Below are 27482 nucleotides of genomic sequence, written 5' to 3'. Positions count from 1 at the left end.
AAGTAATGCGTAATGTATGTCTTTGCTGCTGAAAACTGGAAGCCATGGTGAGAGCCCTGGACTGCACCTTTCGTATGGCTTCCTGTAGCCGGTGTTCAGCAATACCTATGATGGAGGAGCAACAGTAAATGCAAAAATCGTCAGCATATACGAAGTCCTTACAGTTGCAGCTAGACCATTTATAGCCACTAAAAAAAGGGGCACACTCAATACAGAGCCCTCCAGGATCCTATTATCTTGAATATGGGGAGTACTGTGGGAAGCACCAACTTGAACCAGAGAAGTCTGGTGGGTCAAGAAGCTCCCGGCAAAAAATGGGAGCAGGTGCTGGAGACCCCAATCTTGTAGGGTAAAGAGAATGTGATGATACCTTGTGATGTCATAAGCCTTTTGCTAGTTGAAGAAGACAGTGATAAGGTGTTGGAGCCAGGTAAAAGCTGGCCAGGTACAAGCTGCACACATATCAAATTGACGGTAGCAGAATGAGACTCTAGGTACCAACACAGCTGCCATTTCACCATATGTTCAAACAAGTTGCAAAGAACATTAGTTAGACTATTTGGGCGAAAGGCGCCGTCTGAAAGGAGCGTTTACACAGTTTCAGTACCAGGATGATCACCCTCGCTCCACAGTTTCAGTACCAGGATGATCACCCTCGCTCCACAGTTTCAAAATGGTAAGGACAGGACACTGGCAATCCACCAATAGGTGCTTGAGCATTTGGCTGTGGATGCAGTCTGGTCCTGGAGCTGTGTCAGGGCAGTTATAAAACTTATTTTACATATCACAGCAACAAACGAATATAATGAACAGTACTTTAGTACTCGTAAAGCTGGCATGTTATTAACAAACTGGCACAACGAATTGAACGCTGACTGCATCGGTTACATACTGGTGATTAACAATAATTATAAGTTTACTTCAAGTGAAAAGTGTGAATAGTACAGCTGTGAATACATACTACTCTTCATATACTTTCTTTACAGACAAAATTGTCTATTAGATTTAAGGGATAGTATTTATTTAATTTGTACATACTTTCTTACTATTTACAAGCAGAATAAATCTTCTATTTGAAAATGAGTCTCTTTATGTGCTTGTAGTGAATGTCAAATTATTTTCCACATGCTGTATGAAATTATCTGTGTCACCTACGAGCTTTTGGAAATGTTACTTTTGTGTTTTAGAGAGAGGGTGAGAGGGGAGGGAGAGGAAAGAGAGAGAGAGAGAGAGAGAGAGAGAGAGAGAGAGAGAGAGAGAGAGAGAGGGGGGGGGGAGCAAGACAGACTGAGGTATTTGAATTATGCAGTGCAGCGAGGTGAGGTGAAGTGAAACGTCACAATGACTGGTCACGCTCAGTTATTTGCATGTCCGGAGTCAAGATAGCAGACAGGGAGTGAGTATGTGATTGAGCAGTTATGCGGGGCCAGGCAAGAGTGGCTCTGTCCCCCCTTCAGCAGGCGAGCCCTAACTGGTCTAACAGAGCTGCACAATGCTCTAATCTGTACCATCAAACTGAATAAGGGTGTCAGCCACATACACTATGTGATCAAAAGTATCCGGACACCCCAAAACATACATTTTTCATATTAGGTGCATTGTGCTGCCACCTACTGCCAGGTACTCCATATCAGTGACCTCAGTTGTCATTAGACATCATGAGAGAGCAGAATGGGGCACTCCGCGGAACTCGCGGACTTCAAATGTGGTCAGGTGATTGGGTGTCACTTGTGTCATACATCTGTATGTCATATTTCCACACTCCTAAACATACCTAGGTCCACTGTTTCCGATGTGACAGTGAAGTGGAAACATGAAGGGACACATACAGCACAAAAGTGTACAGGCCGACCTCGTCTGTTGACTGACAGAGACTGTCGACAGTTGAAGATGGCGTAATGTGTAACTGGCAGACATCTATCCACACCATCACACAGGAATTCCAAACTGCATCAGGATCCACTGAAAGTACTATGACAGTTACGCGGGAGGTGAGAAAACTTGGATTTCACGTTCGAGTGGCTGCTCATAAGCCACACATCATGTCGGTGTAAGAAGCATAAACATTGGACGATTTAACAGTGGAAAAAAGTTGTGTGGAGTGACAAATCACAGTACACAATGTGGCGATCTGATGGCAGGGTGTGGGTATGGCCGGTGAATGTCATCTGCTAGCGTATGTAGTGGTAACAGCAAAATTCGGAGGTGGTGGTGTTATGGTGTGGTCGTGTTTTTCATGGAAAGGCCTTGCACCCTTGTTCAGGCCTACATTGATGTTTTAAGTGCATTCTTGCTTCCCACTGTTGAAGAACAATTCATGGTTGGTGATTGCACCTTTAACACGATTGAACACCTGTTCATAATGCACGGCCCATGGCGGAGTGGTTACACAACAATAACACCCCTGTAATGGACTGCCCTGCACAGTCCTGAACCGAATCCTGTAGAACACCTCTGGGATGTTTTGGGACGTCCGACTTTGAGCCAGGTCTCACCGACCGACATCGATACCTCTCCTTAGTGCAGCACTCCATGAAAAATGGGCTGCCATTCCCCGACAAACCTTCCAGCACTTGATTAATGAATGCCTGTGAGAGTGGAAGCTGTCACCAAGGCTAAGGGTGGGCCAACACCATACTGAATTCCTGCATTACCAATGGAGGGCGCCACGAACCTGTAACTCATTTTCAGCCAGGTGTCTGGGTACTTTTGATCACATAGCGTACCTCTTACAGAAATAATATTTGCTTGTGATACTATCTTTTAATGTCAATATTTTTATCCTCTGTATGGTTGATAAATATTTCTGCTATTAGAGCACAAAGAGGGCTTCCCATTCCTAGCCATGGGTCCAACTTGTAAATTTTGTTGCTGATAGATACGTAATGAGAGAGTTCTAAAGAAAATACACCTATAAGCTCTATTATTTCTGGTTTTCTCATTGTGTTATTTTCGACAGATTCTTTCTTATTATTTCCATTATTTTATCTACTGACATATTGCCGTACAGCTTTACAATGTCTAAGAATAAAAACTTAGACTGAAGTGGTACAGTCAGGTCATTCATACCATTAATAAGTTCATAATTATTCTTTATGGAATATGATTTTTCAAATGCGTACTTTTTAACACGTACATCATTTAGATCTCTCATTAATTTGTAGGCTGGGCTATTAACTGAACTGACAAGAGGCCTGACTGATGTGGTGGTGTAACGAGTTTTTGGCTGTGCTCTCACTCTAGGGGCTGTGGGATTCACTACAGTAAGGGATCGTACTTCATTTTTACTGAAGAGGAACTTACTGTGGTTGAGCCATTTTCTTATTTTAGACTGGAACTTTGATGTGGTGTCAACCTGTACTTCAACTACACTCCTGGAAATTGAAATAAGAACACCGTGAATTCATTGTCCCAGGAAGGGGAAACTTTATTGACACATTCCTGGGGTCAGATACATCACATGATCACACTGACAGAACCACAGGCACATAGACACAGGCAACAGAGCATGCACAATGTCGGCACTAGTACCTTTCGCAGCAATGCAGGCTGCTATTCTCCCATGGAGACGATTGTAGAGATGCTGGATGTAGTCCTGTGGAACGGCTTGCCATGCCATTTCCACCTGGCGCCTCAGTTGGACCAGCGTTCGTGCTGGACGTGCAGACCGCGTGAGACGACGCTTCATCCAGTCCCAAACATGCTCAATGGGGGACAGATCCGGAGATCTTGCTGGCCAGGGTAGTTGACTTACACCTTGTAGAGCACGTTGGGTGGCACGGGATACATGCGGACGTGCATTGTCCTGTTGGAACAGCAAGTTCCCTTGCCGGTCTAGGAATGGTAGAACGATGGGTTCGATGACGGTTTGGATGTACCGTGCACTATTCAGTGTCCCCTCGACGATCACCAGTGGTGTACGGCCAGTGTAGGAGATCGCTCCCCACACCATGATGCCGGGTGTTGGCCCTGTGTACCTCGGTCGTATGCAGTCCTGATTGTGGCGCTCACCTGCACGGCGCCAAACACGCATACGACCATCATTGGCACCAAGGCAGAAGCGACTCTCATCGCTGAAGACGACACGTCTCCATTCGTCCCTCCATTCACACCTGTCGCGACACCACTGGAGGCGGGCTGCACGATGTTGGGGCGTGAGCGGAAGACGGCCTAACGGTGTGCGGGACCTTAGCCCAGCTTCATGGAGACGGTTGCGAATGGTCCTCGCCGATACCCCAGGAGCAACAGTGTCCCTAATTTGCTGGGAAGTGGCGGTGCGGTCCCCTACGGCACTGCGTAGGATCCTACGGTCTTGGCGTGCATCCGTGCGTCGCTGCGGTCCGGTCCCAGGTCGACAGGCACGTGCACCTTCCGCCGACCACTGGCGACAACATCGATGTACTGTGGAGACCTCACGCCCTACGTGTTGAGCAATTCGGCGGTACGTCCACCCAGCCTCCCGCATGCCCACTATACGCCCTCGCTCAAAGTCCGTCAACTGCACATATGGTTCACGTCCACGCTGTCGCGGCATGCTACCAGTGTTAAAGACTGCGATGGAGCTCCGTATGCCACGGCAAACTGGCTGACACGGGCGGCGGCGGTGCACAAATGCTGCGCAGCTAGCGCCATTCGACGGCCAACACCGCGGTTCCTGGTGTGTCCGCTGTGCCGTGCGTGTGATCATTGCTTGTACAACCCTCTCGCAGTGTCCGGAGCAAGTATGGTGGGTCTGACACACCGGTGTCAATGTGTTCTTTTTTCCATTTCCAGGAGTGTATCTGGTTGTTTGCAAAGTCAAGTGTTTCAGTATATAATTATCAATACACCTAATAGCCTTGTGGAACATTTATCAGATTTTACTGCCAGGGCATTATGGTTCTGCAGTTTGTTATTGCTAGATTTAAGTATATTTAGTTTGATATTATTTGTTTTTGTTGCCTTTGTGTAAGGAGCATTCAAATGAAGCCCGGTCACAAGTGTAAAGTAACGGTAACAATTTTATTAACTCAAAAATGTGGTTATACACAGTACACATACTCAAAAATAGTCACCAAAACTGTTGGCACGTTTACCCCATTGTGACACTAGCCGGTTGATTCCATGCTTGAAAAAGCTAGTAGGCTGCTGTTGGATCCAGGCTTGGACTCAGTCACACACACTTTGTCATCCATTGCAAATTGAGGTCCACAAACAGCTTGTTTTAGAGGTCCAACCACATGAAAGTCACATGGTGAAAGGTCGGGACTGTACGGTGGATGTTCCAGCGTTTCCCACTGAAACTGCTGCAGTGTCGTCTTCACTGCATTGGCCGTGTGTGGGTGGGTATTATCATGAAGGAGGATAATGCCATTGGACAACATGCCTCGGCGTTTCGACTTGATGGCTTATCTAAGGTTCTGTAAACTGGCTTAGTAATGTTGGGAATTGACTGTGGTTCCTTGTTCCAGAATCTCAACAAGCAGTGGGCCCTTGTGGTTAAAAAAGAAGGACATCATGACCTTATCAGAACTGGTGTGCATGGCCTTTGATTTATTTGGAGATGGTGAAGTCGCATGTTTCCACTGCTTGCTCTGATGCTTGCTTTCCGGTTCAAAATGGTGACACCACATTTTCTCACCTGTGACAATACATAACAGAAAGTCGTATTCCTCCTCATGATAACGTTGCAGCTGACTCAAAGACAGCGCCATCTGAGTACTGCGCTATTCGGCAGCCAGCTGGTGGGAAACACACTGTACACAGATTTCTCGAAAGTTCAAGTGTTGACGCGTTATGGTGTGGGCAACGCCAATGCTAATACCCAGTAACTGATGGATCTCATCCACGGTGATTCTGCGGTTGTCAAAGACTAATACATTCACTTCCGCAACCATTTCCAGTGTAATGACACAAAGAGCCTGTCCAGCAAGACACTCGTGTCCCTCAAGGAATCGTTTGCACCATTCCACAACATTTGAATGACCCAGACTAGAATCACCGTACACAGCCTTCATATGTCGATACATTTCACAGCCTCCAACTTCCTCAACCTCCAAAAATCGAATCACTCCTCGATGTTCCTGCTCACTCACCTGCGTTCTCGCTAGTGGACGATATCTTGTGTGACCACCTTCTCTTCGTCGGAAACCACACGGGTGCTATGCAACATCAAATGGCGTGCACGTGTCAGCCTCTCTACCAATAGATGGTGCCATCATACCCACAGTTACGTGGTGCCACCGTATGTGTAAGGTAAAGATAGACACACTGACCAGGTTTCATTTGAATGAATCTCATAGCTATGTGTTTTTGTGTAGTTTTATTAGCCTTGTGGCCCAGTACTCTTTGTTCAGTTTTCCAAAATCAGCAGCTACCTTTAGTGTATCAACTGCGAAAAATGAGACTTCAGGATGCCAAATTTGTAAATGAACAACTATCATACAGAAAGTGTATCACACGAATTTTGCAACATTATAACTGATGTTAAACTACCTGCACCCACAAAGGTTGTGGTATCAATCATAATAAACAACGAGATATGGCTCCACACCACCAGTTGACAACACTCTGGACATCAATTTCTGGCCACCCCCCCCCCCCCCCCCCCCTTACACCTTACACAAATACCCCGACAGCCACTCCAGCAGTGAACACTACACAGTTTAATGTTAATCTGGTTTAAGAGAATTTTTAAGTAACAATGTTCTGTTAGCATAAATGCCTGAAGATGGACAGAACTGGCTCAAAACACACTGCTTAATGTTAATTTAAACATAAAACAAATAAAAGTGACTGGTAGTAGAAAAAACGTATACAGGGTGCGAAAGAACCGACTAAGCAGTTTTAAGGAGCAATAAAAAGTAAATCTGGATGTATAGAGAAAAAAAATGTTTTTATTTTCTAAATTAGTACAATATACTATTTTACATCCATTTAGTTTTGAAAATAATGTCCTCAAGATGGCGGCCATTAGCATCAATACATTGTTGTGGACAATCCCTGAAGTTTCGAGCACCTCTCTTCGTCAATAATCCGCTCTTTTAACTCTGGAAGGGTATGAGGGCAGCTTTTGAAAACCTTTTCCTTCAGATATCCCCAATAAAAGCAGTCACAAATGCTCAAATCGGGTGACCATGCAGGCCACCCGACATCACCCCTCGAAGAGACGAGGCGTCCCGGAAACATTTCTCTCAAAATTCTCAATCGAAATTCGAGATGTGTGAGCAGTAGCTCCACCCTGTTGGAACCACAAGTCTCCCAGTCCATGTTCTTCAACAATCTCATCCATTCTGGGTTGCAAAAAATTTTGCAACATTGAAACACAACACGTGGAATTCACTGCCACGGTCATTCCTTCCTTCTCAAAAAAGTAAGGGCCTACCACACCAAATAGTGATATGGCGCACCACACTTGTCACTTTGGGAGAACGTTGGTCTTTCATGAATAATTCGGGGGTTATTTTCAGCCCAGTAGCAAAAGTTTTGCGTATTCACGCACACACTAAGGTGAAAATGTGCTTTGTCATTACTGAAGAAAGCTGCATTCACAGGGATGTGAGCAAGCATTTGCTCACACAGATTTTGACGGTTGGTGTAGTCTGCTGGGTGTAATTCTTGAGCAGTGATTATTTTGAAAGGATGGAACTTCAAATTGCATTGCTTAATCCTTCCAAAACTGTGGTCTGAAATCCCCAATGCAACAGCATGTTGTCAAGCAGAATTGTTGTGGCGATAGTTAACTGCTGTTCTCACCCGCTGAACATTTTCTGGTATTCTGACACATCTGCATTGGCCATGTGTATCTATTCTTAGTCTGCTACCAGTTTCCTCCAACTGCTGCACCCATGACCGAATTATGTTTGCATTAGGAATGGCATTGTTGTGTGGAATGTTGAAGTGTTGCCAAAAAGCTCGTTTTGTTGCGATCACAGATCTTTTGTTTTCATAATAAACATGAACGGCAAAACCATGATGTGCACCGATCCAGACTATGCTGGCTACTGAATGGGGTCAACGACTGAACAAAGGCAGACCACGTGCAACTGCCAACCCCCACCACAGCCCCAGCAGTAACCGATAGAAACTAGTTAGCCGGTTCTGCCGCACCTTGTAATTATTCTGTACAGTCACAGCTCCCAAACATAGTCAGTACAGCCAAAATTCAAAATGTCTCTGTTGTGTGTAATCTTTCTTCTTTCCACAAGCACCTTTTCCCACTGTCAAATTTATACATGCAACAGTGACCATTCTAGCATTAAAAAAAATATTTGAGGTGCCAGTGCAAAACAACAGCAAAATGGTGAAAAACAAGCAACAGAAATGTATTTTGGGTATTCTAATATGTTTAGACTGAGATAATGGGAAGTACGTGAACCACACAGACTCGCCTTCAGGCTTGAAATGAACTTACCATGTGGATCAAAATAACCATCAGGATCATCAATTGAATCCCACTCCTCTTCCTCCTCATATTTTAAACAGTCACTGCAAAAATTTAGTATTTTAAAAAATTGGTACATGTTTCATGACAGCATAAAATATAACTTAGGTATACTTCTACAATACTTTCAAATACACATACGTAAAAACTTTGAAAAAAATTAGTTAAATATAAGACCAAGCACTCTGCCCTCAAGTAACTACAGACACTAGACGAACAGAGAGGAAGCATGCATGGAAGAGTTAAGAGAACAGTGATAGCAATATAAAACAGTAACACACATTATAACACAAAACAAAGGGAGTTACTATTAAAAGTTGAGGCAGGAGACTAAGCCATACAAACAAAATGTAAAAGAAACACAGTGAACAATAAAACTGGAAGGGTAAAGAAAGATAATGTAACTCAACAGTGAAGACTCGAAATTCACAATGGTTATTGATGTACAGTTGACTGGTTGAAAACAGTATTTAGAAGCAAAGCCAAATGAATATATATGTGTACATTAATGACTACTCACATCAACCAGAACACTGCAGTGAAGAACACTAACACGAGTTTGATAGCTGGGCTACAATAATGTTCTTCGTGTCAATTCATATTCTGTATAAAAACTATAAAATGATCAATATATGTCGAGTGTATAAGGAATCTTGTACCTTTTAAAATAGTTCATTGTACAATTTGCACAGACAACTGAAAATAGATAGTACTCCTACGCACACGAGGCTGCAAAAAATTTAATACCAGTAAACTCAGTTTGAGTAGAGCCTCTTAAATAGAACTTCCCTATACCAAACTTAAATGTCACTACACCCAGTTTAAAACAGGAAAGAAAGTATGGGGGTTTGGGGCAGGTTACGAAACATATTGCAGCTAGAAAATTATCCCCTCCCCAACATAAACAATATATTTAGATATTCCTACCTGTTTAAATCTGCACATGGAAAACTAGGGCCATTAGTTGGTGTATCTTTTGCTGAAAGAGAAAGAAAATATTTAACATTTAAAAGAACAACTCCACTTACAATGGGAAAAGACAAATATATGTTATCTACGTAAGTGAAAGGAATGAGCTTATCTGCACCACACAAGCGGAAGGACAATTTGCTTAAGAGAAATTATTCTGCTACATTTTTATCAAGTAAATGATGTTTTATTTCATGTCTTTATTCAAACTTCAGTAACATATCCTCTTTTCTTGTACAGTTTCAACAAGTCTATACAAACAATGACTTCTTTATATCCAGAAACCAATAATTTGAATGGGCAACATTGTGTGTCAGTTTAGCAGCATTTGAATAGTGATTTGAATTGGAGCAGTACTGCATGTGACACAAAACCAGTCTTCCATATCAATTCTTTTGTCAAATGAGCCAAGCTGTGAAAAGAAGAAGAGGATGCTATTGCAAATTATTTACACAGTACAGAAACACCGATAACATGAAATATCTGTTCCACACTTTGTACTTTTGTGAAGTAGCACTTGGTATTTTCTGTTTCTGACATTTACATGAACTACTAAGTGACACAAAATTTACATACGCATGATAATGTCAATAAACAAGACAGAGAATGCAACAGCATCAGATTGCAGTATCTGTGTTAATTTATTGGAACATAAAGAACTTGTCTGCTTATAGTTACCACAACAGAGGAATTTTGTTACACTAACCAGATATATCTGCCATGGCAAATCACATTGCTAAAGTGCATGGAGATGAAGCCACAGTTGTTTTAAAACCAATAACAAATAAATAAAAGGCAACAAACACAGGTAAGTGGTGAAAAAATTGTAAGAGAATAACCTTTATTCTTCATAACAAAATATTTAACAGATTATGTTGTCTGTCTCCAGCACTATGGAAGCAGTAGGTGTACTTGAACCTGTCATTTCAATGTCTCATGAAGTCACTGGTAAGGAAATAAATGAAACACTTATTTTCATTGGGAGGATTCTGGGAAAGTGTGGTGCAATTGTTAAGAAAACAGTTCATATGAATCTAGTGTGATCAGTCTCTTGAGTATGGCTCCAATACTGGAGACCTTGTCAAGTAGGCCTAATATAAAGCAATGAAATTCCAAGGTGCAACGCTTGTGATTCAATATAGCCACAAGAAAGTATGAAAGAGTTACTCTGGGAACATTAGTGGGAACTGTGGGAGAAAGCTGCTGACTTTTCGTGAAACTGTTGAGTAAATTAAGACAACTGGTGTTTGAGATAGACTGTGTAATAATCATGCTGCTTTAATCACATAAGCACCATGACAATGACACAGAAGAATCAGAATGTACACAGAAGGAGATGCAATATTTCCCCCTTGGTACACAAATGAAATATGAAAGGGAACGGCCAATATCAGTGGGCAATACTTTCCATTAAGCAGTTTACAATGATTTATGAACCCCTTTTTACCAAATTTGATTATTTATTAATTATTACAATGTACTTCTAGACTGTTTTCACTACACGATCTTCTAGTTACCAAATAAGAATTAAATTGTACAAAAAATACTTTCCTTGTGAAAAGAGATTTCAATACACTATATTCTTAAAAGAAAAGGGGCAAAAAAATAGTTGTGAAGATAAAGCAGTGAAGAGTTTCCATTCCCAAGTGTTATAGTGGACACATTCTTGGATTTTCATCACTTTGTAATCCCCCCTCCCTTCCCCCTCACCATTCACATGAAATATTACAGTAGGTTTGAAACAGTATCTATCATGCAGGATACAAATGGTAAGATAATGAATTTTGACAAACCACTTACAGCTAAAAAACTCATGGAAATGTTCAGTTCTGACATAAGATACTCACTTCAAGGCTAATTTATGGAATGCAAATGTTTCAAATTACATTTTTTTTAAAAGAACTTAACATTGCTCATAATCAAAGTAATAAGATGAAACCTAGTGCATTACATAATTAATGAAGGCTATTTTTAAAGAATCCAGATAGTTGCCAAGGTCACAAAAGCACAATGAATATGTTGTCAGGTACCATCACAAAATTATGGAAATATCAAAATCATGTCCCACGTCATTCCATCATATTCAGTGGGTCAGTAAACAAGGTTGTCCACCAATTACAGCCCTTAAACTTCCCTTCCTCTACGCTGTTGTTCTTGGTGTGCCCCCTCTGCTTGATGTTAGATTTTGCCATATCTCTATACTTCAATCTCAGTTTCCTCTTGATCTTTTACTTTTGAGTTTCAAATTAACCCAATCTCATGGTGTATAGCACAGAAGCCATTCCAATGTTATTGACGAAGACCGTAGTGGTAGTGGTAGTAGCAGTGGCAGCAGCAGAGGAGGAGACTTCGGTACGGCAAAGTTGAAAGATGAGGCAACCATCCTTTCTGGGGATTAAATGTGAAGGGAACCAATACCTCGTGGTAGAATGACAATTCCAAAGCCCAACAGACAAATCTTCAGAAGTGATAGGCCTATTGAGTCAGCTTCTAAACAAATGAAATTGCTTTCAAATCTAGATGAGGCCTCAGATTGAAAAATTACGGCGTCGCTAAAACTTTAAATTTGTTGACTTATGCTAAAATAGAAATTCATTAAATCAATACTAATCAATACTATGGAAGAAACAATGCTGAAAAAATGTTACCAAACAGCAAGAAAATAATTTGGGTATCACACCTACCTGAAAAGCTGTTTTTGTCAGTTGATTCACAAGCATCATCTAGCTCAATACTCCTGAAAATACAATTTATTAAAATATTAATATATGTATAAACATAAAAATTGAAAGAATACTGGTACAAAAGTAGTAAAAATACAAAACCAGGAACAGGAAGTAGATTTTTCTCCTTTTTATTTTTTCTGGATTTGATTTCAGACTGATATCCCAGTCATCACACAAGAACCACTAACTAAGTAACCTTGAGTACAGAGGAAGGTGTAATCCCTAGGAAAGAAGGTAGGCAAGGGTTAAACATCCAATCAATGATGAGGCAATCTGAGAGAGTACTAGCTCAGATTGAACACGGCTGGGGATTATTACCATATTGTTTTTTATGAACCTGAAGATGGGGACATGTTACACTCCTGCAGATCTATCACGAGATGCTAAGTTCTGACTTGTGTAAACTATAGGGGGGGAGGGGGGGGGGGGGGAAGAGACTAAACTGTGAGGTCATCGGATTAGGGAAGAACGGGGAAGGAAGTCGGCCATGCCCTTTCAAAGGAAACATACCGGCATTTGCCTGGAGCGATTTAGGGAAATCACGGAAAACCTAAATCAGGATGGCCGGACGTTGGATTGAACCGTCGTCCTCCCGAATGAGAGTTCAGTGTGCTAACCACTGCGCCACCTCGCTCAGTTTGCGTAAACTGTCCTATTCAAAGTTATTAAATTTGTATGCAGAGCAAGTAGTAAATGAATCTACAGAGAGATTTGAAAAAATACTCAAGTTCAGGAAGATAAGATTAACACTAAAGCTTACAGATGATATAATTTTGTTTAAAGCTTCTGTCATCCATGTTTCACTTCTGTACAAGAGTAACAACAAACGAATACCTTCAGAAAAGACTTACTAACACTTTAAATTTATATTGAATGTTTTTAAATTTTTTCTTTTTCAGAAATACTTTTCTTGCTTTAACCAGTCTGTACTTCATATTTTCTCTATCACAGCCATCATCAGTTTCTCTGCTGCCGAAACAGCAAAACTAATCTTTTACTTTTAGTGTCATTTCCTATCTAATTCCCTCACCATTTAATTAGGCAACACTAGATTAACACTGCTTTAATTTTGTTAATGTTAATCTTGTAACCTCTTTTCCAGACAATAACCACTGCTTTCAGCTGCTATTCCACGCCCTTTTCCTCTGACAGAATTACAGCGGCATCAGCAAACCTCAAAGTCTTAATGTCTTGTCATTTAATCTTAGCCCCCTTTCCAAATTTCTCCTCAGTTTACTTTATTAATTGAAGAGCACAAACACTGACCACTACTGCTTTCTTTTCATGTACTTTGACTCCTATAACTGCAATGTCAGTTCTATGTAAGTTGTAGACAATTTTTCATGCCCTTTATTTCATGCCCATTGCCTTCAGAATACCTAAGAGTATTTCTGTTGACATGGTCAAAAACTTTCTGTACAAATGCTGTGTCTTCAAGTCAATTTCTCTTACCTAACCCTGAAACATATTTATCCACCTTTCAGCTTCCCCTTCTTTGCTCAGTATTGGCTTGTCATTTGAGCTCTTGAGTTTTATACAGCTACTTCTCTAAAGTCTCTCTAATATTTCTACAGGTATATATCTTTACACATCTACTTCTGAAGCACTGAATTGTACTCAAATCATTCCTGTTTAGATATTCTTCAGTTTCTGTCAATCTTGTTTTCTCTTGCACCTGCTTCATTTGTTGGGTTTTTATATTTTCTCCTTTATCAATTAAATTCAGTATCTGCTGTGTCGTAAAGAATTTCTATTGGGCAGTGTGTTATGCCTATTTGATCCTCTGCAGCTTTCACTATTTCATCTCTCAAAACTACACTTTTGTCTTCAATAGTATTTCTTTCCTCTGTTTCACATGATAGTTTTAGAGACATAAAAAACATTTTAAGAGAATCAACATGGGTTACGCAAATGATCTTGTGTACCTCAACTCATTCTGTTCATTCGTTAGCCAATACTGTAGAGCATTACTAATGCTGATACTACGTGCCTTGAATTCAAGAAAGCAACCTAGTAACAAACTACAGGCTTATGCCAGGTACGTGGTTGGGCTGAAGACACGTTACCAAAAAGACACACACACACACACACACACACACACACACACACACACACACACACACACACACACACGCTCCACAATCCAATGTGTGGTGCATGGAAGAGGGTACCTCATACCACTACTAGTAATATCCTTTCCTGTTCCAGTTGCAAATAAAGTGAAGGAAAAACAACTCTCTATACACTTCCGTATGAGCCCTAATTTCTCTTATCTTAACTTTGTGGTTCTTCCACGACATGTACGTTGCTGGCTGTAGAATTGTTCAGCTGCCAGCTTCATATGCTGGTTTTACAATTTTCTCAATAGTGTTCCTCGAAAAGAACACAGCCTTCCCTCCAGGGATTTAACTTCATGAAGCGTCTCTGTAATACTTGCGCATTAATCAAACCTACCTGTAACAAATCTAGCAAACTGCTTCCAAATTGTTTTGATATCTTCCTTTAATCTGAGCTGATGGGGATCCTAAACACTCGAGCATTACTCAAGAATGTGTCGCACTAGTGTTCTAGTCTCCTTTACAGGTACCCCACTCTTTCCTAAAATTCTGCAAATAAACCAAGTCAACTATTTGCCTTCACTAACACAGTCCTTACGTGCTCATTCCATTTCATATTGCTTTGCAACATTATGTCTAGATATTTAACCAATATGACTGTGTAAAGCAATACACTACTAATGCTGTACTCTTACTGTGGGATTGTTTTTCTGACTCACTTCCATTTATATACATTTTTATACATTTAGAGCCAGATGCCAGTCATTAAACACTCTAGAAATGTTGCCTAAATCATTTATGCTTCTACAGCCACTTCCTGTACACCACAACGTCAGCAGCAAACAGCCGCAAATTGCAGCTCACTCTGTGCATCAGATCATTTATGTATACAGAAAATAACAGAGGTCCTATCAGACTTCCATGGGGCACTCTTGACAATACCCTTGTCTCTGATGAACGCTCACCACTGAGAACAATGTACTGGGTTTGAGCCACTCATATCTGGGAACCTATTCTGTATGCTCACACCTTCATTAGTAGTCTACAGTGGGGCGCCATGTCAAAACACTTTTCAGAAATTTAGGAATATGGAATTTGTCTGATGACCTTCATCCATAGTTTGTAGGATATCATGTGCTAAAAGGACAAGCTAAGCTTCACACAAGTGATGCTTTCTAAAACCACGGATCTGCAGAGATAAGCTTTTCCACCTCAAGGAACTTTATTATCTTCAAACTTGGAATATATTCAAGAATTCTGCAGCAAACTGATGTTAAGGATATTGGTCTGTAACTTTGTGGGCCCATTCTTTTATCCATCTTGTGTATAAGAGTCACCTGCCCTTTTTTCCACTGGCTTGGGACTTTGCGCTGTGTGAGAGATTTGCAGTAAATGCAGCTACACAAGGGCCCAGTGACAAACAGAGTACTCTCTGTAAAACCAAACTGGGAATCTGTCCGGACCCAGCGACTTATTTGTATTTTCGGCTCTTTCAGTTGCTTATTTATGCCATAGTGCCTATTAATATGCCCTCCATTAAAGAGTCTGCGCATTGTTCAAATGACAGTATGTTTGTTTGATCCTTCTGTGTGAACTATTTCTTACACACAACATTTAAAACTTTAGCTTTCCTCTAGCTAGCTTCTATTGCGACACCAGACTGGTTAACAATTGACTGGATCGAAGCCTTTGAGCCACTCAGCAATTTTACATAAGACCAGAATTTTATCGGATTCTTGGCAAGATCTTTCACTAAGATATGACAGTGGTAGTAGTTGTATGCTTCGGGCATGGACCTTTTCACAGACACACAAATTTCTACTAACTTTCACCTGTTGTCATTAATTTGTCCATGAAGGCATTGACAGTCTTTTCACATGGTATGATATACGTATTAACAGTTATGGCAATTACTTTTGAAATAATAAACAGCTTGTAACGGATTATTTCTGTGCCGCAACCATTGGCGAATACTGACTGCTATTGTGTGCAAAACTGTGTTTCCTGACCACCAGGGACTGGGAAGTGTTCTCTCTCCTGGAGCGAAGTTGGCGGTCTTTTCTTAATCCGGCCTGACATGGAGGTTTTCAGAGGCAAGTGTTTTCCACAGAATGGCCAGCACTTCCAAGTATCCTTTGGGAACAAACTACTGAAAGTGTTAGCAGGCAGCAGCACTTTACAGTAGTACTACTACAAGCATTACAGTGGCTGCTTTCTACTCTGGAGGCTGATTAACCAAAATGTCTGCATATGGAAAGAATGTTGTGGAGCTGCGAGCAGCTAGCACAATTGAGGAACATATCAGTGGCCTTCATAGGACGCAAGAGGTTAGTATGAGCCCTCTGGGATGGAGGTGATGTGGATGTGCATTTCGGACATTTGTACTCAGGGATCAGTCAGGTTGTTCTCTGTGTGTGGAAAGTTCAGAAAGTGTTCGGAGGTGCGTTCTCTTCCATGTGCGTGAATACCTCTTTATCTATTTCCTGTTTTTGAGGTTGGTGTTGCTGTTCAGCCTATGTGGACTGTTTAGAAAAAGACTGCCTGACAGAGTGTGGAGCAATTGGCTTGCCAGACGTGTAGTTTAACAGATGAAGTGGACTTGGAGAGGGATAATAAAATGCATTTTGCTTCAATGAGAATTTGAACTATGGTGTTCCTGTGTATGTTCTTATGCTCTTTAACTTTCAATTGTGATCCTGTATAGTTTACAAAGAGGATGATACAAACCAGTCGGTGAGGGTGCACCGACTGTTGCAGTGTTTGTTGTCCAATTCAGTGGTCGGACTTGGGAGTCTTTAGAGAGCAGTCAGACTGTTGCAGGGCATGGAGTACCAGGCTTGCCACAAGTTTCCCCAAGTGAAATTCCCTGATATTTCCCTGATTTCCAGACAAGTTTTAGAATTTTTCCCTGATAAGTATTGAGATCTCAAGGCTAAGTAAAGACATAAGCTGAAAAAGAAAAATATAAGGACTTTTTTATCTCTCTCCTGTGTGAGCAAAAATCTTAAGTACTAATGTCAACATTTTGTAATGAGCTGTTTGTAGATGGACAAAGCAAGCCAAATGGTATATGTATTTCATTAAGATCACTGTTGTTATTTTCTACCAATAAAATGCAACACTTTTGGTGCCAAAAATACACATTTCCTTGCAGTTGCAAGACAGATTTAAAATACCTTCACTGATTTCAGAAATAACCTCAGAAAAATATAAGTGTCTTGAAAGAAGTGTATAAGACAGAGACGAGTTTTTAAGCCAACACTATAGGTGGCCACCAGTAAAATGTTGGCTCTACTATGTTCGTTATTGTCAATTATTACCCACTGCGTTATGTCTATTATTTTACAGGTATTGTGTGGTTTTTCTTTTAAGAAGTATATGAGTACATAGCGTAAAAACTGACAGTGACTGCCACAATTTTCTTCTTCTTATCGTCCATACTTTCTAATATATAAACTACTAATGTACTAGAATAACTAAAGTGTCTATAAAACACCACACTGTACATGCACTTCTGGTGAGACAGTCACAATTCCTGGAATCCATCGCCCGTGGCCTCTGGCCTACCAAGGAACACCGCAGTCCCAGGTCCATGGATAAACCAAGAAAATCCGTCGCATTATGCCACACACAACCAGATCCGGCCTGCGGCTACATCAGTGAGATTAGATCTTATGGGCAGGGCTTGTACATTAGTGGGAAATGATGGGCTTCAGATCGGCAGTAATAGCCCGCATTTTTGGCCCGTCATAGAAGTCCAACCATGTGTCACAGACACCATGTTGATGAAATGAGACCACAGTGATCAATTCATGCAACAGACAACTTGTGCAAATACTCTGTACTAATGAGGGTAGGTGATCACTGAGCCGCAGACAGATATGTGGGAAAGACAACCACACCCTCACAACTTAATATTTGGCCATAGCCTTTGTCACAAAATGAGAGCACATATACACTCACACAATCTATCAGACACAACTCTCGCACACTTGACAGCTGTCTTCGGCCAATGTGTCAACAATAGCTGAGAATCAGTTCCAGGCAAACCACTCCTAATGCCTCCCTCGCACCTCTCATCGACAGCTGCTAGGCTAGCGGCAAGAAATGGTGGCAGCACCGATTGCAAGCTGAGGGGAGAGGTAAGAAGGGGAGAAGAAGTAAGAATGAGGGAGTAGGGAAGTCAGCGATGATGTATGACATCTCATAAACAAACCATTTCATCTACTGGGACAAAAATGAGATTTTTCCAAATTTCCCTGACACGTTTGAAATTCTCTGCTATTCCCTGATTTCCAAAACTTATGGCAACCCTGAGTACTAGTACAGTGACTAATTTAACTGTGTGTCACAGGTCAAACCGACTCTGTTGACCCTTACAGCTTGATAGAACATGTGTAGGAGGGCACGGAAATTATCCACGTTTACCAACAAATGTTTCGGAGGGAGTCTACAAACAATATTATGCACGATCAGTCTTGCGCACTGCATGGTGCTAAGATTTTGTGGCCTCTGGCTGTGGGGGAACTCCACCAGACAGTACGGAAGCTTCAAGACATCAGATGAGAAGGAATGTTTCAAGTTTACTTACTTTTTTTCAATATGTCTCATCTTCATTCGACTGGCCATAATTAATTTAAGATAATGTGCATTATGAAGATCTGGTGTGTTTGATTATTGTTAAGCAATCACTGAAATTGGGTACAAAGGTCAAATTCAAAGTTTATCCAACCAATGCAATTTGAAATGGAATAACTATGATAAAAATGTATGCTAGGCTGAAATTCCTGGAAGAAACTGTTTTCAGAGATATAGTGAACCAAGTTCACAACAACCTTATTTCATGACATTCAAAGGGTAGTCCAAATGGAGTTTGTGAAACCAACCAGAAATCTGAATTGCGATAGTATATAGAAGGGGTAAATCGAGGCAGCAAAAGCAGTATTGATGCCACAGATGAGAACTGCCTGAGAGAGGAAAGTATATGGGTCTGGTCTGCAAGCCAGACAGCAGATGAAGTCCAAAAAAATACAATATTATCTAACTTCCTACTGCCTGACTTATGCAGTAAACAAATGATTCTACCTTTATATGCACATGTTTTCATACAGAATGAATAGCCATCTGAACAGCAAATGTAGTTTTGGGCTTCAGATGTTCATGTACACCACTCATTACTTGAATGTCAAAACTGTAATGCACTACAACAAACTTTATCCGCTGTATCTTTAGTTATTAAGAAATAACAAGAGACACTCTTTTCTATGACCTCAGTGAGAGGTATCATATGAGTTGTCTATTATTTGTTGCAGTGGCTAGCTCTTCTTTCATTTATTTGTTTGTTCAAGAAATCTCCATGAAACTACAATCAGTCAAATTACAGACTGCAAAACTTATTCTACTGAGTAAGTGATAGTAGATGGATGCGATAAACACAATGTCACATAACTATTAGAATTTAAAACCAGAGGATCCATTGCATAAGAAATGAAAATTAAGCAATGACTGATTAATAAGGAAAGTAACATGCAACCCTTGTAGTTAAAATGACATTTTGTTACCAAATGCTGTGATACACTCTTAGGCTCTTCAAGAAACTGACGATATTCTTGTAAATAGAGAGATAAAAACTATTATTTTATATAAAATGAGGAAGAGTGGAGCAAAACACTGTTGCTGGGCTTTTATTTATGCAGAGCCAAGAGTATACATACTGCACGTCCCATGGGCACGGTGGTGAATGGGTGTTGTTACTTGCTGTAGTGGGCGTGTCATTTGTGCAGCTGCTGATGGAAGGTGTTATGGCAGTTCGCCAAGGAATAAGCAAAGAGCCTGTATTAGAAATGAACATTACGTAAAATGTAATGTATCTGGCTTACTCAATCGAGCCTGGTGCTCACTGAAAAGTACATTGTATTAATTGTTAATTTGACAATATATGGTTGAAATGATGGAACTATGGTTACAAATGCTTTACATTGTTTGATGAGAGAAATGAGCTCCTTTTCCAGCTAATTCACATAATCTTAGGGAAAGAGGATCCAAGCACAGCGAAGAAGATTATTAGCTTCGAATGAATAGAAAGACCAGCTGTACAAGATAAGTTTATGGGTGACCGCAGAATCCAGAAGATATTAGCAAACAAATCAAATCTGTAAAAGTAGTGTGCTAATAGGGGAGGACACATGGAACTGGTAGGTTTGACATCTCCCTACAAGCACTAGGCAAATGACACCCTGGTCAAGAGATAACAGTGGCAAAGAATGAAAGTGAAATGAAATAATAGGCCGGCAATGTAAAATACTTGCAACATTGTGCAGTCTTTTTTACAGATATAAACGAATACCAATTTCAGCCCTAGCAATCATTTTGAGCTGTGTAGCTACTATTAAATGAAAGCATATTTAATTTGTAACTCCAATTTATGTTACGAAAATGACACAACTTATATTCTGCTTATAAACTATCAAATATAATTTGCACTGTTAATTTCCATATATTATCTTGTTTCACATTTCTAAATTGTTTATTTCACAAACTACCAGTACAGACTTCTAAGGAAATAATGTACCTAATTAGGGTGTGCAGTTTCTCTCTGTGTATTAATTTTCTGTTTTAATTTTGGAGGTTTATATCTTAAACAATACAACTGACAGTTACTAAAAGTGTAAATAGATGTGCAACAACACTGTCGTCATGTAGATTGTAGCCAGTTTTCAGGGAGCAAGGATGTCGTCAGTTTGTGTCACCAGTTGTTCATTGTTGCACACCACCCACGCACTAATAAAAGAATTCACTGCAACTCCTCAACTTTTGTGGCAAGGCTGCTACCATTTCTTACAGCAACATGTTATGAACAACATGATATCAGCAGGAAAGCAGATATGAAGGTCTGAAAGCTGAGTATTGAATTCTACTGATGAATTTACATCACCCAAGAACTTGCTTGATATTTTCATTCTTATTACTGTATTTACCAGAATATGAGATGACCCTGAATATAAGATCCCCCCCCCCCCTCTCTCCCCCTTTTCAGAGGTTCCTTGGGAAAAATATATTCTGACTAATCAAAATGACTACATTTGTTGACCTAAGGTAACTGCCAAAAACATTTACATTAGACATTTACTAAACTTTGCCATTTATTGATTAGCTATATTTTGATAATAGAAGGAGAAATAAACAAAAATGAATTGTTTACATTAATTTTTATCTTTACTGCTCTTTTTGTTTAGTTAGTCTGTTCTCTGCAGTATCACTGTTTTCATTCATTCATTCTTCTTCTTCTTCTTCATCTTCATCTTCATCTTCATCTTCATTTCTACACTGAGTTGAGAATGTTATTATGTCTCTTGCTTCCAAACTTACCATCTTACCGCCATTCTCTCACTGGCTGAGTAGAACCAGTAACTGAGACCCCCTATCGTTCCTGTCATACCTCATGACGAGTGTCGACAACATATACTTTTCTCCTTGCACTTGCAACCCATTACCTAACCTCATTGCAATCTCACATGGTACAACACAACAATGTGATGCTAGCCACTAGAGACAACTATGTAAAAGATGTCTTTCTCTTTATGATGATGGTATAACCACTGAATGTGTAGTGGATGAAATAAAGACTCTGTGACTGACCTACAAATACACATTTTTATAACTTTAATTAACAGTCAACATTCCTCATATCACATAATGAATGAAAATGTTAAATAAGAATCAGTCTGAGTTATTAGGGTGGTGGGAAAAAAGAATTGCGATGAAGGAAGTTCCCATCTTGAAGTTCTGAATTCTAATGTTTGGAGGAATATTAGAATTTGCCTTTGTGGTAAAATACCATGGTCATGGGTAGCTTTTGTGTTGCAAACCACACTGTGTGACAGTGCATTTTATGATACCACTGCAGACTCACTGGGACCGTGTTTTATCCTCCTTAACAATTTAGTGATCAGTGTGCAACCAATTAGTAGTCATCATACCAAAATAAACTACTTGCACAGGTTGCGTACCCTCTGAGACGACTGAGGTGGAGCAGATTATCTGTAAGAAGATGCATAGAATATACGTTGCTTGTGAGCACATAGAGAACAATTGGCACAAAATTACCATATCTTTGTATGCGATCTACTGAAAGGTGTAACAGCTACTAGAAAGTATGACATCGATGTAGTAAGAATGAAGACTATCACAGGCTTGCTTTCAGCTAAGAGCTGGATCAGAAAGTCATCCACAGCCAGCAAACAAACTGTGCACATAGGAAATGCTGGTCCAGAAGAAAGCACGGTTGTTGTTGTTGTTGTTGTTGATCAAACAATATCGATAATTACAGTATCTACCTGATTATAGGAAGAGATTTTTTCCCAAATTCGTCATTCAAGAAATACGAGGTAATCTTATATTCACAGATTAAGGTATTGCTGCTGAAGTTAATATTTTTACATTAACGTATTTATATAGCGGTTGTCTTACATTTGCAGATGAAGCTTTAGCTATTTAGGGTCCATACATATTTATTTTGAACAATTCCAAAGACTAGGGCTTCACAAACAATGCTTTTGTTTGAATAGGCTCGAGATTTTCTGATACACCGAAGCACTTGATGCAGCATTGACCTTGCTTGAACAATCATGTGACATTTGACTCACGGTGCTAGTGCTACTGATAAGCAAGAAACTGTGAACTAGCTACAACAACAATCTAATGCTCTACTTAAAAATCAACAATTTTGTGAAACACAGATGGAAATAACTTTAAATTCCATCAACTTACAGATTTCTGTTGTAATTGAACAGGTTTGCAATACAGGTTCTCAAACATGTATGGATACTGTGTACATACATTTATGCTATGATTTAAACAATGGGAAATCTAGATGGAATAATGACAATATTATGAAAAGAATAGATTGCTACTCACCATGTAGTGGAAATGCTGAGTTGCAGATAAACACAACAAAAAAACTATTAAACAAGTAAGCTTTTGGCCAAAGGGCCTTCTTCTGAAATAGAGAACATACACACATTCATTCATGCAAACGTAACTCACACACACACATGACTAATGTGTCTGGCTGCAAGGCCAGACTGCGAGCAAGATCACTTGATGGGAGAAGCAATGTGGGTGGTGAGGCAAGGAGGAGGCTGCCAGACGGTGAAGTGCTGCTTGTGGGAGCATACATGTATGAGATGGAGAGAGGGTGCAGTCAGGAAGTTAGGTGGAACTCAGCACAGAGGAGGGCAGAGGAATGGAGAGGAGTGAAAAGACTGTGGGTATGTTGGTAGAATAGGGGGCTGTATAGAGCTGGAATGGGAAGAGGGAAGAAAATAGGTGGGTAAAGAAAATGACTAATGAAGCTTGAGGCCAGAAGGCTTAAGGAAACGTAGGATATACTGCAGGGAGGGTTCTCATATGTGCAGTTCGCAAAAGCTGGTGTTGGTAGGAAGAATCGAGATGGCACAGGTTGTTAAGCAGTTACTGAAATGAGGAATTTTGTGTTGGGCAGTGTGCTCAGCTACTGGGTGGTTCAGCTGTTTCTTAGTCACAGTTTGTTAGTGACCATTATGTGAACGGACAGCTTGTTGGTTATCATGCTCATGTAGAATGCAGCACAGTGGTTGCAGCTTAGGTTGTAGTTCACATGATGGGTTTCATGGGTGATAGGTGATGCTTGTGACCAGAATGGAGTAGGTGGTGTCGAAATGATGTATGGAACAGATCTTGCACCCAGGTCTATTACAGGGATATGATCCATGGGACAAGGTGTTGGGAGAGGGGGTTGTGTAGGGACGAAAGAGGATACTGTGTAGGTTTGGTGGGCAGTGGAATACCATTGAGGGAGAGGTGGGAAGGATAGGGATAAGACATTCCTCATTTCATGAGGAGGTAGTTGAAACTGTGGCAGAGAATGTGATTTAGTTGCACCAGTCATGGATGGTAGTGAGTCATGAGGGGAATGCTCCTCAGTGACTGAATAGTGGGACTTTGGGAGGTGGTGGATGACTGGAGAGATAAAGCACCATCTCCACAAGTCACACCCTCCAACCATAGAGGAGCATTCCCCTTGTGACTCAGTACCACTTAGGATTGCAGCAACTGAATCACATTCTTTGCCAGGGTTTTGATTATCTTTCATTGTTCTCTGCAACTATCCTTCCCATCCCTTCCACAGTGGCCACAGTGGAATTCCACTGGCACCAAAGCCATATGATATCCTCTTTCCATCCCTACACAGCCCTTGCTCCCAATCCCTTGTCTCATGGCTCATATCTCCATAACAGGCCTAGATGCAAGACCTGGACTGATGACCTCAGAAGTTAAGTCCCATAGTGCTCAGAGCCATTTGCAAGACCTGTCCCATACTTCCTGCTGCCACAATCTACTCCCGTCCAATCACAAGCATCACCAATTCCATCCAAGGCAGGGTGGTAAGTTTCCATGGGACCAAACTGCTGAGGTCATTGGTCTCTAGGCTTACACACTACTTAATCTACCTTAACACTTACAGCATGGTGCCCGTACGCCATACGGGCGCGGCCGCCCTAACGTTGGCGCCGGCACCCGTATACCATACGGGCGAGCCTTTATTTGGCTCTGTAAGTGTGTTTAGTGGGTTTCCGAAGCAGTTTTGTCAACTAATGTGGAGTTAGTTCATTCTTCTTCTGCAAGAGGCCAGCATATATCGGCTATCTCATCCTGGGAGCGGTTGTGAGTACTGCAAAGACAAAGTTACCTGCGTTCACTCACAGGTGTTTACGATCGTGAAAATGGCGCGCAGTGAGTTGACGGAGACCGAGATCTTAGATATTCTTTATGGAGATGCAGGATCTGAAATTGACGATTCTAACAAAGAGGGTTCGTACTCGCCAGACGAAAGTACAAGTGATGATTCAGGTATGTATGTGTCTCAATTGTTTATAAAGTGAAGAGTTCATTACCGCATTTTGTATTGTGAGTAGTGTTCATTACTTCACCTGAATTTAGTAACTTTTAGTACCAATCTTAGCATTTTTTTTTTCTATGCAGAGAGTGGTACAGACCATCAGTCACCATCTGTGGTACCTGGTCGTATGTGCCTTACTGAGCACAATGAGCAAGATTAGTTGGAACTTGACGATCAGTCAGCACGGCCGGATTTCCAGGAAGTAGTCGGCGTAGCATTGCATTTTTCAGATGCCACTTGAGAGCTTCAATATTTTAGTTATTTCTTTGATGATGACATTATTCGGCTCATTAAAAGTGAAACAAATCGGTACACTGGTAAAGTTATTACGGCAATGATACGCTAAGGTAGCCTGAAAATAAACTCTATTTGGCATAAGTGGTCTGCAGTAAAACTGCAAGAGATTTACTGGTTTTTCAGTATTATTTTGCATATGTACATCATCAAATTGGTGAAAATCAGTGATTATTGGTCAACAGACCCGTTTTTGCAGACAGGATTTGCGAGTAAATTGTTGAGTCGTGATCGATTTTTTGCTATATTGTTGTTGTTACACTTGAATGACAATGCTACGTTCATTAGCAGAGGCGAAGAAAAGCATGATCCACTTCACAAAGTGAGGCCTTTTTTCGATTTCTTTGTAAATAAAAGCAAAAGTAGTTTTCATCCAGGCATGAATCTGACAATAGATGAGGCAATGTGCCCTTTCGTGGTAGAATAGCCTTCAGAGCGTACATGAAAAACAAACCCAATAAATACGGGATAAAATTGTATGCTCTCTGTGATTCATCAACTGGTTATAAGCTAAACTGTGATGTATATACAGGTTCTGCAGGGAATGTTGACAATAGTATCCAGGGTCTTGTAAAAAGGTTGTGTTCACAGCACTTTGGCAAGACATTGCATTTATATAGATAGGTACTACACCAGTCCATCTCTCTTGGACATGTTGTGGGAAAATAAAACTCTTGGAGTGGGAACTGTAATGAATAACAGGAAAGGTTTGCCACGAATATTCAAAACACTAAAACTAAAAAAGGTCAGATAGTTTTTCAAAGGAAACACCATCTCTTGGCAGTGAAGTGAAATCAAAACGAGATGCTTTTTGTCTTTCCACAAAGCACAAGTCTACCAGCACTGGTATTCAAGTGAGGGCCAAAGGTGGAATAGCAGAAATTGTAAAGCCAGACATTATTATTGATTACAATAAGAATAAAGCTGGGGTTGACAGAGCAGATCAGTTTTTCAGCTATTATCCGTTTGCCCGAAAAACTTTGAAGTGGTGGAAAAAGCTATTTATCCATTTGTTTATCACGTCAACTGTCATCAGTTTTATTTTATATAAAGAGAAGACTAGGAAGATTGTATCCCTAGTAGACTACTTTATTCACAAAGTGGGGAAGAAATTGGCTGAGAAGGGCGGAAATGTTTTTCAGCAACAAGCCGCTTCATCCTCACAAATTGAGTGTACATTTGCAAGGCACTTTCCAGAGAAGGTCCCATCCACTGCAAACAAGGTGAATACTATTAGGTAACGCAAAGTATGTTCAGACATGGGGAAGAAAGAGATGGGTAAGCGCATCAGGAAGGAAAGAAGATGGTGGTGCAAGGACTGCGGCATTGGCCTTTGCGTCCCACAGTGTTTCTAGGATTTTCACACAAATGCTCAACTACACCTGAACTATTAAAATACTTTAGTTTACAGGTACCTGCAGTTAGCCATTCCAGTGATATTTTTTTAAAAATACAGTACATTTTTTAAAAATACAGTATAAAATACAGTATATTTTTTTAAAAATACAGTATAATGGCATTACTCAAGAGAGAGATGACATAAAACTTCTTTTGTCCACGACATTTTTGTGTTTTCTTTTTTTAATTATAACACCAATTTGTATTTTATATTGTAAAATAAACCCACATTCATGTAAAGCTCTTAATTTTTCCTTCTAAATAATGCAAGAACCATATTCCTATCATTCTTCTGTTCTTTGCAATCTAATTTCAAACATCCACTAAATATGCCAGTTCACAGCCAAGTTCCGGGTGTAAAGAGGGCAGTGTTGAAAGTGTTAAACTAACTTACACTAAGGACAACAGACACACCTATGTCCGAAGGAGGACTCTAACCTCCGTCCGGCTCAGTTCGCACAGCTACCTCGCATGGCTCAAAGGCGAACCTGTGAAACCAGTCATGTGATCTACAACCTAAGCTACAACCACTGTGTTGTGTTCTATGTAGGCATGACAACCAACAAGCTACCTGTCGGCATGAATGGTCACAAACAAACTGTGGCGAAGAAACAGCTGGACACCCCAGCTGGTGAGCACACTGCCCAACTTAACATTCCTCATTTCAATGACTGTGT

The 27482-nt window shown here is 40.6% G+C and overlaps 1 protein-coding gene across 5 annotated transcripts in view; it reads right to left on the bottom strand.

Moving 5' to 3' along the window:
• Positions 1–27482, bottom strand: part of LOC126162384 (leucine-rich repeat protein SHOC-2-like) — a 142147-nt gene that overhangs the window by 21081 nt on the left and 93584 nt on the right. For all 5 annotated transcript variants that reach the window (XM_049918856.1, XM_049918855.1, XM_049918858.1 and 2 more), the window contains 3 exons: positions 12076–12128; positions 9350–9401; positions 8393–8466 (listed from right to left, as the gene is read on the bottom strand). In XM_049918856.1, the coding sequence (XP_049774813.1) occupies positions 8393–8466; positions 9350–9401; positions 12076–12128 (179 nt within the window). The remainder of the gene's footprint in view (positions 1–8392; positions 8467–9349; positions 9402–12075; positions 12129–27482) is intronic.

Source organism: Schistocerca cancellata, chromosome 2 (assembly GCF_023864275.1).
Source record: "Schistocerca cancellata isolate TAMUIC-IGC-003103 chromosome 2, iqSchCanc2.1, whole genome shotgun sequence".
NCBI classification, from domain to species: Eukaryota; Metazoa; Arthropoda; class Insecta; order Orthoptera; family Acrididae; genus Schistocerca; species Schistocerca cancellata.
This window is presented reverse-complemented; position numbering and strand designations above follow the sequence as displayed.